At 36.6% G+C, this 15,315-nt stretch overlaps 1 protein-coding gene across 1 annotated transcript; it reads left to right on the top strand.

Moving 5' to 3' along the window:
* Positions 1–1,246: 1,246 nt before the first annotated feature.
* Positions 1,247–10,023, top strand: LOC133331108 (whirlin-like). Its single transcript, XM_061539514.1, has 4 exons — positions 1,247–1,273; positions 4,898–4,978; positions 9,551–9,643; positions 9,736–10,023. The coding sequence occupies exons 1-4, from the start codon at positions 1,247–1,249 to the stop codon at positions 9,862–9,864; spliced, it is 330 nt and encodes a 109-aa protein (XP_061395498.1). The 3' UTR covers positions 9,865–10,023.
* Positions 10,024–15,315: the final 5,292 nt, after the last annotated feature.

Below are 15,315 nucleotides of genomic sequence, written 5' to 3' on the forward strand. Positions count from 1 at the left end.
AAAAACAAATTGTTATGTTTTTTACTTTTCTTTAACAAAAGAAATAAAAACCTTTTTTTCTTTAGAAAAAACACACTCACATTTTTTGCAATTAAAAAATTCTCTCTCTCAACTTTACAATATTGTTATTTTTTTACAATTTTCAACAATTTCTCTCAATCAATCAATCATTGCAAAAATCCAAATATCAAAATTCGAAACAATTGAATGTGTGCTCTCCCTCTCAACAAACAATAAAATTGAAACACAAAAACCAAACCAATTTGGAAAATTCGTAAAACAAAAATTCTGTAAAATAAATTAAAAATTAGGAGTTGGCCACAAAACTATCACGAAGTTTCGATATGAAGGAAGAAGGCGGTACCCTACTGGGCGAAAAAGGTGTACGTAGACATCAGGTAAGTAGTGTATTGACCAGCAGTTACACACATACACAATGGCATAACATCTCTATCTTACATTCTGACTACAAAGAAATCAGACAACGGCATTCGTTTTTCTTTCTCAAAATACATACACAAACAGAGAATTAGGATTTTTGGAAATTATTTTACAACATAAAAAGAAAAAACTGAATTAGGAAGATTGAGAAAATACGAAAATACATTTTTACACTTTCTTATTCCAGAACCTTCCTCAGACTCCATTTAAAACTTTCATAATTTCCTGAAACATCATACTTCCGTTACCATAAAACCATTCATCACAATTTCAATTAAATCATTTGAATGATTGTACAGTACATTGCATTTTTATTAACATATTCATTGGTCGTTATATCCAATATTTCCACATATACCAAAAATGATTATTTTTTCAATATATTATTAAATTATCCAGCTCTAAAAATTTTCTGAAAAACATTCGCAACCATCACATCATAATTTGAATTAAAATATTGATTGTACAGTACTTTCATGGTTTTGATAAAAATACCTTCTCTGTCAATAATTTTTGGAACGATTAGTCGTCAATATCATTGATATTTTGTTCCAGTTAAGGCGATAATTGAAATAACGCCTTTATGAATCCTGGCCCATTTAGTGTTGCCATTTTCCCCTAGGTGGCGCTCGTATTTTATGTTATCCTCATGTGTTGATACCGGTGCTGTCAAGCGGCTTCGTATGTAATGCTATGGAGAGTGATGTAATAATCGTTTTATAAACTATTTTGAAAGAATTTACTTCTGAGTCATTTTTTTCTCCTGTAAAGCATCTGCAGGCATCGCCATTTTAATTGCGATAGCATGATAATTGGTCTGCTGCAGCCTTTCGTAGGTAATGGGGCTGCCATCTGTAGTTGCCTAGATAAAATGCCCCCTTGAATTTTGTGCACCGCTTGGAGGTCCTTGTTTTGTCAATTTCCTTTGGGTGGTGCTATATCCTGTCATTCCTATTTTGTATCATATTCATGTGGGGATGCTGATGCCGAAGTTTGTTAAAAAAATGCCTTCTAGGTCTTTCTACTCCTCTTTGGATCCATAACCATCGTACTCGATTAGTTATTTTCAAGTTTAGTTAATCATTTTTTGTATCATCTATCGTCGCGTTGAAGCAATCCCTTCTTCATTTTTTAGAGTGTCCTTGGATATTTAGTATTGTAATTTTCATAGACATCATACTCGATTAGTCCTTGTTTCAGTTCCGTTAATCATTGTTTGTGCCATCTATCGATGCTTAGAAATAATTGTTGCTGTGGTTGGAATCATTGTTTATTTTGTGTTGCAATTTTCCTCTAGGTGGCGTTATGTCCTGCCATTCATAGTTTGTGTTATCCTCTTGTGATGATACTAATGCCGACGTTGGTTATAAAATGTCAGGGATCTTCAGATGTAGTTCATTTGGAGAGGAGTGAAGCCTAGTTTCATAAATATTCCAAATATTTTAATACAAATTACGTTGTGAGTCAAAGTTGTTTCTACTTTAGAGCTTTCTCAAAGCATCGCCATAATAATCTATTCTATTTATCGTTCCGTTAATTATTGTTTTTTTATTCCACCTAAGTAAGTTATTGGTCTGCTATAACCTCTCTTAGGGGCTGTCGTCTTAAATTGTTTAGAAACAACGCCTCCTTGACATTTGTACAGTTATTAGGGTCCTTGCTTATTTAATATTGCTATTTTCCTCTGGGTGGCGCTATATTCTGTCATTTCTATGTTATTTATATTTAGCGCCGCTTGCACTCTTTAGGGGATTTAGAGTCAATGTCGGTTATGGGCTTCAACTTTGTCGGCAAATCCCCATCTTATTTCAAACAACATTACTTCGAGCTTGTCTATTTATGTGGAGTACTTCGGAAATCGTATTCTTCATTATATGGACGCCGACTTGTCCTTTCTATTATTTCCTGCCGTAACCGCCAAAGCGTATTTAATATGAAATTCAATGCATGCGTATGAATCGATTGAAAAACAACATTTACGACGTCATACTTCGGGAGGTTATATACGATTTTTTACGGGAAACGTCCTTCAAATATTCCGAGCTCACCTCCCACCTTCGCTTGCCGTTCCATTACTTATCCTACGATATTGCTAATCGAATAACCAAATTTGCATCTATCACATCGACCATGTACATTTCCTTTCCAATGTTTCCTGCTGGTCCAGTAAAGTGTGGTTGTGGTTCAAAGCTTGTTATTCGATGCAGCAGTATGCTACGTTTCCATGAAAATTTCCCCCCTTTTTTGTTGAAGTTCGCCGACATTAGCATTCAATATTCCCAGATATTTCCGCTGATTTCTTTGTTGCAGACTAAACCCATTTTTATGTGGGAAATATAATATATATTTCTTTGTCGAGTAACAATGTCTAGACCGGCCGGTATTTCATTTTGAGACTACGATGTCACGACTTTAACGTTTGAATTGGGGTCCGTTTTTATACCCTCCTTCCGTTTGTAACTCATCGAAATAATCATTTCCGACCCTATAAAGTATATATTATTGATCAGCGTAAAATTCTATGACGATTTAAGAAAGTCAGTCTGTTGTAACCACCCTAGCGTCTAAAGGAATTGCATAGAGTCTTTTGACTGTATAGTATAAGGGATATTCGTTATTCGAAATAGTCAGTTTTACCCTACAAGTTATGGAATTCTAAGACGATTTAGTATTGGTTGTATTCATTCCGCTTCCTAAACATATCGTGATAAAAAAGTATAGGGGATAGTCGTTAGTCGAAATAGTCAGTTTTACCCTACAAATTAAGGAATTCTAAGACGATTTAGTCATCGGTTGTAATCATTCGATCCTGACGATAATGAAAATGCAGGTCGATGCATTTAGGCATCTCCCCACATAATTGTACCTCCTGAAGGAAAGAATTGAGATACAAAACTAAAATATTGGGTTCGAAATTGACATATATCGGTCACTAATTAGGCATAGCCCTCATGTAATGGTAACCCCAAATATTTGCTAATTCCTACACTATGTAATCAATATTGGTCCCCCTTTAGGAATAGTCTCATATAACTTTATAATCTACAATCTGGGGTTTTCAGATTTTAGGAAAAATGCTCATTAAAAATTGCTGAAATTTGTATTCGGTGTACAGAATGGTTTACATAAATCGGTTTGTAGAATTATCGGTATAGGCCCACTTTTGGGTAGGTTTCCTATATTTTCATTGCAAGTATCTGTCAGTATACCTATGGTGGAGGGTATCCACACTTCGGCCCGGCCAAATTTAGCCCATGAAACTATTTTCCTGAATACGTCCTATCATCTTCCCGATTAATGATAGAAGTGGGTGCGGAGTTTCCTGTAATATATGTTGCTTTCAATTATTTTGTTATTCTACACGGCGTTGTATTTATACCTATGCTTGTGGGAAATTTAGCTTTCTTGGTTGTTGCTATGCCGTAAGATTTTTCAATGGTCCTGTTCATGTATGTTGTTTGTCGCTCCCCAATCAGATTACGACAAAGATGGATCCACCTCTGGTCACACCATTATTATCTAGAAACGCATCATTCTCAATTTTGTTGTGCGTTTTTCTACATCTACAAAAGAGAAATAGTTATGTTACACATAAGAATTTATCATTCATTTCATTTTACGAAATGATAGCTTACTCATTCGTAAATTACATTTCACACTAAAATAAGTAATCAAAAGAGTCATCAAAAATAAGTAATCGATCATCAAGAGTCATTTCCCAAAACCTATATCACATCTCAAAAAAAAAAATCACAAATAAAATTATTATTTCGTTTGTACAAGAAATACACTAAAAGCTGAAGTTATTATTTAATTTTTGTATTTAAATATTTTTGAAAACAAATTATTCCCATTAATTTAATATAAATAGTTGAAATTTACATTCAACAGAAGAAGTCAATTGTGAAAACTCAACGTGCTTTTAAAACATTAAAAAATGTGAGAAGTGCGCCTTCTAAGAACACCATTAAGCGTTTATACGAAAAATTTTCGACTGGTAAGGCTCTTTCTAATCCGAAGAGGCCATATAAAAGTCGACCAAGGCGATCGGCCGAGAATATCGCTGCCGTACGAGCCAGTGTTGAGAGGTCCCCAAGAACATCCCAAAAACGCCGTTCTCAGCAGTTGGGCATGGCTCGGTCCACTTTACAACGGATTATTCGCATTGATTTGCATTTGTTCCCGTACAAAATTCAATTGACGCAAAGAATGTTGCCTGCGGACAAGCCTCGTCGATTGGAATGGGCCCGAAGAGTCATCGAAATGGCCGAAGATGACGAGCAATTTTTAGACAAAATTATCATGTCCGATGAAGCCCATTTCACATTGAATGGGACCGTAAATAAGCAAAATTGCCGTTTTTACGCCACTGAAAATCCTCAGGAGATTCAAGAAGTGCCTCTTCATGACGAAAAAGTCACAGTTTGGTGCGGCGTTAGTGCGAAAACGGTCATAGAAAACAAAACCCATATTAGGTATTGCTATCGAAGGTGGTGCTAATACAAAACATCCGCTTCCTAGAATAATAAATATACATGTAAGTATACGAATAACAATAGCAACAAAACTAATAAATATAGCTAAAATTATCCCAAATGCGAACTGATATAATTGAGTATCCAATTTGATCCTATTATCAGGACGAATAGGTTCAGTATCAAATACGGATAGGAGACCTAAAGAGGGGTTTTTATACCCTACACATCTACATTGTATGGGTATTATAGCTTTGTGTGGCACCAAGATTTGTAAAGTCGCAAATTATTGGTCCTAGACCCACCGTTTAGTATACCTATCTCGACTAGCTGTAACGATGTAGATATAAGTGTCCGTCCGTCTGTCCATTATAATTTGTAAACACCTTACAGGCCAAAATTATGGACCAATCGCCAAGAAATTTTGCATTTAGGACAATTTCTGGCCCTATTGTTTTTGGAAATGATCGGTTAATATTTAGCGGATGATATGAACAAAAACTTTATTTTTGTCTGATTTTCTAGTCGCTCTAGAAGGTACAATAATGACACGAATACCATGAAATATTACTCGAAGACGGGAATCTAGACAAAGAATATGCATGACTGTTTTGTTGAAGATCGGTCAATATATAGCGGGTTAAATGGACCCAGACTTTAGTGTGAAAAATGACAAAGTTTGTATTCTAAGACATATATATTTACTCCTGATGGACATAGAATAGAGAATTTGATGGTATATCTATACCGATTTTATTGCTGTATATCTTCGTGGGATGTGGGAGTTATACGTTAATACCTTCGGGGATCTACCTACTTTTATATTGTTTAGAGTTAGGCTACATATTTTGCTTGAAGTTCCAGTTTTGGTCAAGGTCAACGCCTACAATTTTCAACTATTAAATATCTGTGTAAAATTAAAAATTTTGCATTTTTGCAATATTCGGAAAATATGTCGGGGCAAAAACAACAGCTTTTAACCTCTAATCGGGCAAGAGGTTGCAAATATAGGAAAATATTGTCCAGGCTTGGAGTATAGATCCGCAGAATATTAGAGTTCTGTGGTATTTGTTGTTTATTTTTGTGGAACCTGTGAAGTTCCGTTACTGCATAACCGAGGTTTCTGTTTAAGCGTTCCGCTATCTTAAAGAGTCAAAGCATATCCCCCATATCAAAATCTCCTAGTAGGCAAAGATCCGTGATTACCCCCTTCTTGCTAGGTGTTGAGCACGCACGTCCCTAGACTCTGATATTCATTGACGAATCAAAGTGAATCATCAGATATTTCACTCCTTGTAGGCATCCTAGGATCTTATTATTATAGTGCTTCCGATTACGTTGGCATAAGATGTCATATTTTCTTCTTCATTTTGCAGTTGTCTGTTTTTGGTTCATCATGTCTATGTTTTGTGGCCCTAGCTCTTCTTCTACCACTTTGTTTGCTTCTTCACTCGTCCAGCATTCCAAGACGTCTCGGAATTTTAGTCTTCACCTCGAGTTCAAGATTTCTCTTAACAACCCTTGCGGAATATGGTGGGTCCGGTGCCATGTTTTCTTTCTTGAAGTTTCCTTCCTTTTTCATATAGCCTGGGTATACCACATTTTTAGGATGCCAAAACCATACGAAACATAACATAGCTTAGCAATACTTCTTAAAGCTGGAGTTAGTCTCATTCAATATGGGATTGACCCGGCTTGCTCTTCTTACCAGACGGCAGATGACAATTAACGTTTATCTGCTCTTCACTAGACCTCATTTTTGGCACATCCTACGTTCCTAATTTTCCGGTTCATTCATCCATTTTTTTTTTTTTTTTTTTGCTTTTCGATGCCAGTAGCGTCTTCTTTTTAGCTCTGAGGATTTCAATATCCATGTTGACTACCTATATCATATTCTCGATATCTTCACTCGTCCAGCATTCCGCGACGGTGATTTCAATTCAACTATTTTCAATGTTTTAGTCAGTTTTGGTCGGTGGCAGGATTACCTTTGTGTGACTAAAGTCGCAATTGTCAATATTTTTATTTCCCTTTAACTCAGTTAGCAACTTTTTAAGTTTTGTGTGGCATTTCGGAACAACTCTAGTTTAGAAAATACGATCAGATTTTTTCCCTTAATTTCTGTTGTGGATCAAAAGATATGGGCCTTAGAACCCTATAAAACAATCTCCTTTTAAATAGCACGTTTCTTTCTTTTGAGTGGCCGGCATTCTGCCCGGATTTTAAGACTTTCACATATGGACAGATACCAACATCGACTACGCGACAGAATCTCCTGTTAAGTAGAATATTTTTGGGTGGCCGGTCTTCGGCGACAGAATTTCCTAGTTTTTGTAGGGTTTCTTTTGATCCACAACAGGTACAACCACATATCGTACCATTTTGGAAAGGGCAAATTGTGGCCTATAATTCGATAATGGAAAAAAGCTAGACTTTTAGGTAGTTAAAAAAAATCGGGGTCCAAAACCCTGTTTTTTGACTGTATCTCCAAAACGGTTTTAGATAACCCCATAATATGACCACTCAATTTTTATAAGCTTTAAAATTATTCCCATTTTATTTTAACCGGATCCGTAGAACCGAGTACCGGTACCGAACATCCGGGTCAAATAACCAGGTTCGTTCCGTTTCCGATGTCACCAAGACAGAAAGTTCACCTGTTTTCAGCAACGATGGCTTATAGGCTTTGCTTATAGGTTGCTGATTATCCTCATTATTGTCATATGTTTTTGGTTTTTCTCGGAATAGCTCATCTTAAGTCGCGGAGGTTACTGCGAACACTAAGCCTGACTTCTTACTTCTTTTAGCTGGTATATGTACTGCTTGTAAAGACCCGTCGCCGTACGCAAGGTGGACATTTTATCGACTAGAAGTTCCGCAGTGACCTTGTACATTAGTCCCTTTTGTACTTCCTTCGGAGTTTGCTAATCCTTGGGAGTTCCTTCTCGTTGATTGATTTCGAATTTATCATTAGGGTATCATTAGCCACCATGTTGGTAGAGGGCTTTATATGAGTGGTTACCGTACGCAAGGTGTAAATTCTGTCGAACAGAAGTTCCCTAGTAGCCTTTGAGACTTTGAGACCTTTCGTACTTCCTTAGGAGTTTGCTAATCCGAGGGAATTCCTTCACGCCGAGTTTAGGTCTTGGTCGACACAGTAACAAATTGCACTCTGATATACCTTAAGCCTCCATGCAGCAGGGCCCTCCTCTGTCGATCTCATCCTCTTTATTATCAAAGGCTTTAAAGGGATTTGGTTTCCGGCGAGACAGTTCCACTGTAGTCGATGTGGATGCGCGAAAGCTCAGCCTGAATTATTATCACTTCAACTGCAAGTTTTGTATCTATAAGGAGGGAGTCCTAAGTCATCATATTGGTAGAGAACTATTGTATGCGTGGTGGGAATTCTGTCGACTTGGAGTTTCCATGTGACCTTGTGAGGGTACTGCTTGTCGTACCTCATTAGGTGTTCCTAATCCTAAAGAAATCCTTATCGCTGGTTGAATTCCGGTCTTGGTCAACATAACTTCGGCAGAAACAAATTACCCTCCGATATATGTACATTCATGCCCAGTGCTTCTTTGGACAGAAAGATCAACTGACTGCAGCACTGACTTCTATATTTCATCCTCTTAACTGCCAAAAGATTTGAGGAGTTTTTGGTTTCCTTTAGAATGGCTCCATTGAAATTGTTGTTGTTGTACCAACTAAAATGCAAGAAAGGGAATCCATTAAGTGTTGGTTGGTTTTGACTCCTCTGTGTCCAAATTCAGAAAGGTTGTAACCTGTATTGTCTGCGTCTAAAGTTAATTCGGAGACAGGTGAGTATGCTTAGCTGGGCAAGAAGGTGCAGAGGTGCAACGAATCGTGTGATCGATGTGTTAGGTATCGTGCCGTCAATTCGTGAAATCGTTACACTATTCTGATCTTAGCTGTACTAAGACTGCTCTTGTCTGCCTAGGCAGCTGTTTTTCCTCTTTTGCTATGGATGGTGAATGATATCCGAGTATAGCATTCACACGGTGACTGCATATGTATAAAGGCTATTCAGGACTGCCTTATAAGCCTGTTGATCTAGTGGCTCACGCTTGTACTTTCTAACCTCTCTATGTAGATATCTCCTGACGTACCTGGGTGGAGGAAGCCTGTCCATAAGCATATGTCAGCGGTGTTCCCGACGATAACACCCAAGCAGATACTGCATTGATAACATTTGATAGTGTCCATCTTTTTTCCTCATGTATATAGTCCGCTGGTGTCATAAGGAGACACCCTGTTATATAGTTATAGTTCTCTGGTAGGTCTGTACATTTTTCCACTGCGTATCACTTATATTCGCAAACCACACTGGCGCCGCGTAATTAACCAATATCTTGGGGTAATTGGTGTTCGGAATCTGCTCTCAATCGACCATTGTTTTCAGCGGGAACTTCATTTTCATATCCAAGTGATGTTCTCGTTGATGTCTCTTAGAACAGTAGAAAAGTCGTCCCCTTCAGTGTCTAAGTTCATTTGTATTAAGGGTCAAGAGTCAGAGTAATGCATTTGGTTGTTTGTTCTTGTGACGTTTAAGTCTTAAAAATGATCCCCATTCTAAAATCTAATATTTGCTTCCTCTCTCTCTTCTCCTTTAGGAAAATGGAGCAGCATTTGAAGCGGGCGGCCTAGAGGTGGGGCAGCTAATACTCGAGGTGGATGGTAATAAAGTCGAAGGCTTACATCATCAGGTAAGTAGAACATTTCGAAAACCATACCCCTTTACCCATAAAACAAATCATCTAACATTTTACAACAAAAAAAAACTTCATCAACTTTTTAGGAAGTTGCCCGACTGATAGCCGAATGTTTTGCAAATCGTGAAAAGGCTGATATAACCTTTTTGGTTGTCGAAGCGAAAAAATCGAATTTGGAACCCAAACCAACTGCTTTAATATTTCTAGAAGCCTAACATTTGCTTGCCCTGCCGGCTACAACCAGTGATGATCCCCTGGAACAACAGAAACTGGAGTTCCTCTATGAATGGGGTATCGATTTAACGACAACGCCAAAACCAATGCCAACACCAATACCACTAACAAAAGCTAAAAATCCACCGCCACTGCCAACACTGACACAATTACAACAGCAACAACAACAACTACAGCAGCAGCAAAAACAACAACACCATCAACAACAACTTAATACACACTCAGCAGTAACAACAACATCGACAACAATTCACAGCAACACTACAACTACTACCACCACAAATACCACAGCAACAACACTCAGTAAACAACAACAACAGCAACACCAACAACAAAAATCCTCAGGAATGTTATCAACAACAACTACAACAGCAACACCGAACACTCATCCCCACCACAATTCAATACACACGCATGCGCCTTCTCATCCCACACAACATCATCATCACCAACAACAACACCACCACCATCATCATCAACACCATCAACTGGAGACCACATTGGAAACGCTCACCTCACCCCTCTCATCCAGCGAACACAACACACCCACTCATCAAAATTACACTAAAAGAAATTATGATTCCGTTTACCAATAATCGAGACTTGTTCGATCGTTGCTACATGGCGATCGACTTGTTCTTCAAAAACAACAGCAACAACAAAAACAAAGATGATGAAAAACAACAACAACAAAAGAACATTTTTATAATATTGCTTGCCATTTCACTTCTAGAAAGAAAAAGTGAAAAAATGATTTTCATTTCAAACCTTTTGCTTTGATTTTTTTCCATTGGTGTGCTAATTAATGATATTGAGCGTTACAGCGCGCAGCTTCAACAACTCGCTTCATTGCTTCGCTTAATTATGAAAAAATAGAGAACAACAACAACAACAAAATAATATTTCCAAAAAAAAATGTAATTAATATCTAAAACGGTCAATTGTGCTAAGCTTAATCTATGAAATATTAAATGAAAAAAATAATAACCAGTATTCCGATTCTTAAGAATAGAAAAGACAGAAAAACAACGATTTTATAAGGTTTGGATTTGGAGAAGTGATAATTTTTTTTTCGTTGCAAATAATAATTTTCCATAGAAGACATATAAAAAGTCCAAAGAACAAATTTAGAAGTACGACTAACTGAGTACTGAAAGAAGCTCCTCTATGTAAAATATTCTATTATAGAAGTTCTCTATAGACAAGATTTCTGTAGATTTGACCAATCCAATACTGTATTAGCTTTTCGATGATAACCTATGACGACATAAAAGAAGTATTTGACGACAGTAACGACAACATTTCCTCCACAGAAATATATTTCATTCAGCGACGTGAATACGAAAACGAAAAGAGTTATCGTTGGTACTTGTTGCCGGTACCGCTAACGTTTCATGGTATGATGGATATGGCGGTCTCACCCTGTATACCCAGAGAAAACATCCGGTGTCAATATGTAGCAACACCCTTTGTGGTCAGCTTGAACACTGCGTTGTCAATTTGATACCGAGATTTTAACAAAGGTGTACAAATTGACACCATCTGTGGTCAGAACTAGTCACCATAGTGGTGCCGAATGAGCATTCTTTAGTGCAAATTTTGAAATATCCATACCGTTCCATTCTTTTTTTTTTTTTTTTTTTTTGTTCTCAGAATGTCAATAAAAATATATATTTCTATTTATTTCGAACATATTTTATTAAAGGAAATAATAAAATTCAGAATCAAGATAACAATAAATAAAATGCATTCGATTGACACGTGTTGTTGCTGATTTGAACATATATAAATACAAGTTGACAACGTTCGTTGTCATATTATTAAACATGACAATGTATCGTGGTCAAATACTAAGAATTGTAAAAACCTGTTGACAAACTGACGACAAGTGTTGTCAAAACTAAAGTGACAACGCATGATGAAAAATCGACAAAGAACGGTGTTAATTTCACAAAGTGTTTTCCCCGCCGTGTACAACTAACGACTTTAGACAACTCACAAGATTTCACTAGAATTGGATTTTTTAAATCATTTATGTATAGTCATGGCATGTTGCAAACGAAGCACACCTAGTATTTTGTGTGGGATTCGTGGTTCTCAGTGCCACGGGAAACCCACGTAGGTTTCTAATGTACGTAGCGATGATTGTAGCTCTCCTTTTAAACTTTTTAGGGTCGCCTATCGATTGACGACAAGTATTTTATGCTGTATATATTCAATGTCCTCGGATTGCTAGGATAAGCTCCCGGCGGACAGAATCCGCCAAAGAATTTTATTTCTTTCGGCGACGTGAGTAATGAAAACGACAGGTGCTTGAGCTTCCTTTAAAGGTAATGGCTTGGGTCAACTCACTAGATTATCTAAATTTCAATGGAATCTTTTTTCAGTCACTTATGGTTGGTAGCAAACAAAACTCTCTTTGGTTTCGGTTGGTATTCCGAAAATTCACTTGGAAATTGCGGACTGTCCCTTTCTCCATATGTTATTTTATTCTGATAGGTCAGCAATGGAGTCATGCTCTGACATGTAGGATTTCACATAATAATTCCCATGGAGCTCAATGTTTTTGAATAGTTTCTTGAGGCGTTTCTCTGCAACTTTCGATATGATGCCTTCAGTGGGAGCATCAATTTTATAAAATCTTGTGTAATCCCAGCCATAAAAATGAGATTCCACTACCTTAATAAGGAATTCGTAAGACTTCTTATTCCCACTAAATTGTAAAAACCGAAGATCTGCAGCTGACGAGAGAAAGATGGTTACACTGTTCGCAGAAATGTAGCCCTTCGACATTTACAAGCCGCTGCATTCGTTAAAGGGATTTCCACTCGTGCTTTGGACTTACTTACCGATAACAATCGAGGAATGCTTTCGTCCGACGGAAAAATCCATATTATCAACTAGGCTGACTAGGAGTTCTGTTGAGCACAGAATTCTTCCCCCCACAATTTTATTATTCGCACACAGTCTTATTCGCACATCCTCACTACCTCCAAGTGCTTCCGAATTCGTAAAAATATCGGTCATAGAGATGGGGTTTTTATCCACATATTCGATAGCCCTTCGACATGCCTCCCTGTCCAGTGCATCTTTGGTATTCACAAGCCGCTGCATTCGTTAAAAGGAATTTCCACTCGTGCTTAGGACTTACCTGCCGATAACAATCGAGGAATGCTTTCCTCCGACGGAAAAATCCATATTATCAACTAGGCTGTCTAGAAGTTCTGTTGAGCACATAATCCTTCCCCCCACTATTTTATTATGCTGGCTTGTGTTGGACTCCACGATATTTTCGTTGTTTCGAGTCTGAATAAATTTTGGGGTGTCTGATCTTGTGACGATTATGACTGATGGTGCCAAGGCGACCACATCTAGCATAGTTGAGGAATTGTTAATTTTTTGGAATTTTGTTTCAGAATCCATATGTCATGGAATTATTGGAGGTGGATATTACCTTGGCATAACCTCCTTATCACGACAAGGTCGTTGAGGCGCCCACGAAGAAACCAGACTCTGTTGGAATACTGTCGTTACCAAGAATACAAACTTAAAAACTGATTGCAACGGGATCACGTATCGTCTCATTTATACGTGTTTATATTTACAGGTGTTTCTCTTCATATATACGGCGATATAGACTTTTCTGGTAGGCCTATAATCGAGAAATTCACGCTTGTACCTTTATGCCAGAGTTGAACAGAACTAAATTGAGAATAAGTTTGTGAGAGCGTAAGTGGGAGATAATCATTAAAAATGTCTGACTAAAAGAGAAACAAAGAGAATACGTGTTTGGCCATCACCGCTATCGTACCATTTTGTGCATTAGAGCTTTAGGCCCTTCCCTCTTTATAGATCATGAAGAACAGGGCAATAACAACCAATCAGGTCAGAGTATAATATTCGTCTGCTCATGACGATATTCCACTGGTGTCATGAGAAGACGCCTTGTTCCAAGTTTTTAGACCGCGTTCTGCTCAGAAATATCTCTCACTGCATATTACTTATCTTCTCAAACAAATCTTACGCCTCATAGCTAACCACTAACTGGCCTATTGCTTTATTCCTCAGATGAACAAAACGAAACGCATTGGGGAGCTACCTGTTTCTAAATTCAATATACGGGCGAACTTAATGTTCTTATTTCACTTGCGGGATGAGGTATATATGGAAGTTGCAATATAAAGGGAAGCCAGGGAAATACTACGTACCCTCCAGGGTCATTCGACGTACAAATTTCGTTGGGATAATTTGTATTTATTTGGAATTTATTGTTGCGAGATTATAATTGCGAAGTAAAACATGCCAAGTTCGACATTTGTCTTCACACCAGAATAGTAATTTTCAGAACGGGGTTTGTAGTGTCTGATTTTTTTATAACCGAAAACGCTATCTGTTTCCAAAATGACAACAATTTAATACTAAATTTTTGTCAATTTGTAATCACCCTGTACCAGTTATGATTACACCTTTAAGATCGACGTAATTATGTCGTGTTTTAATAAAACATATACACATGCATATGTATAACACTTTCTGTTAATTTCTTTAAATAAATAACGGTATAAAATCACGTCTGAGGAACATCGTGGTCACTTCTCTGTAAAATGGACTCCATACAAATTGGAAAAACTAAACATATAAAATCGTTGTTTTTTATAACCTGCAGCTTTATGTTAAAATCGTTAAGTGTTTCAAATAGTCACGTAGCTTAATTTATTATTAATAATAAAAATATTTACTTACACTTAACAAAAATTCCCTTGCAGAAAGGGTCTTCCACATGGATGCAATTCGTTCTCATTAAATTGGTTTAATGTTGTTTTCATTTTTGTTTTGTATCATTTCCTAATAAGTTGTTAATACAAAATTCCAAATTAAAAAAATTAAATATGAAGTATAATATTATATAATTAGTGAAAAAATAATTGTTATTTGTTGTATTATTTTAAAATTCCTCCCAAAAAAAGAAACTTGTTCAAAATTGTTAAAACCAAAAAAAAAGTAAATAAATAAAATAAAATTTCCAAAATAATAAATTTTAAATAAACTTGTTTTGTTTTCTTTTTATTTTTGTGTTTAATTATTAATTTTTTCATGGAAGATCCTTTGAATGAAATATCCCAAAACTAAATTTTTAAAATAGGTTAGCTGATCTTAGTAAAAGTGGGTTTAGATTTATGAAATCCAGTCGATCTCAAATGTCAATTTCATGGTGTATACGTGATAAAAATAATCCACTGGATTTGTGAAAATGTTTAAAGTGACGTATACGCTATGGAATTGACATTTGAAATCGTGTGGATTTAGTAGTCTAAACGCGTTCAAATATCATTTAGTAAAAAGGAGTTAAAACCTTAAATAATTATTTTTCTATTTAAAAAAAAAATAAACTTCTATCTCACTGTGATTTTTAGCTAGAGAAGTTTTAAACC

The sequence above is a fragment of the Musca vetustissima genome, unplaced genomic scaffold, assembly GCF_032173495.1.
Source record: "Musca vetustissima isolate MV318-11 ecotype Yass unplaced genomic scaffold, APGP_CSIRO_Mvet_v1 utg52451, whole genome shotgun sequence".
In the NCBI taxonomy this organism is placed as follows: Eukaryota; Metazoa; Arthropoda; class Insecta; order Diptera; family Muscidae; genus Musca; species Musca vetustissima.

Excerpts from the sequence above, each read along its gene's own strand:
- LOC133331108 (XM_061539514.1), top strand. The coding sequence starts at position 1,247 with ATGATAATTGGTCTGCTGCAGCCTTTC. Across the intron at positions 4,979-9,550 it reads CTAGAATAATAAATATACAT|GAAAATGGAGCAGCATTTGA; the intron begins GTAAGTATACGA and ends CTTCTCCTTTAG. Across the intron at positions 9,644-9,735 it reads TCGAAGGCTTACATCATCAG|GAAGTTGCCCGACTGATAGC; the intron begins GTAAGTAGAACA and ends TCAACTTTTTAG.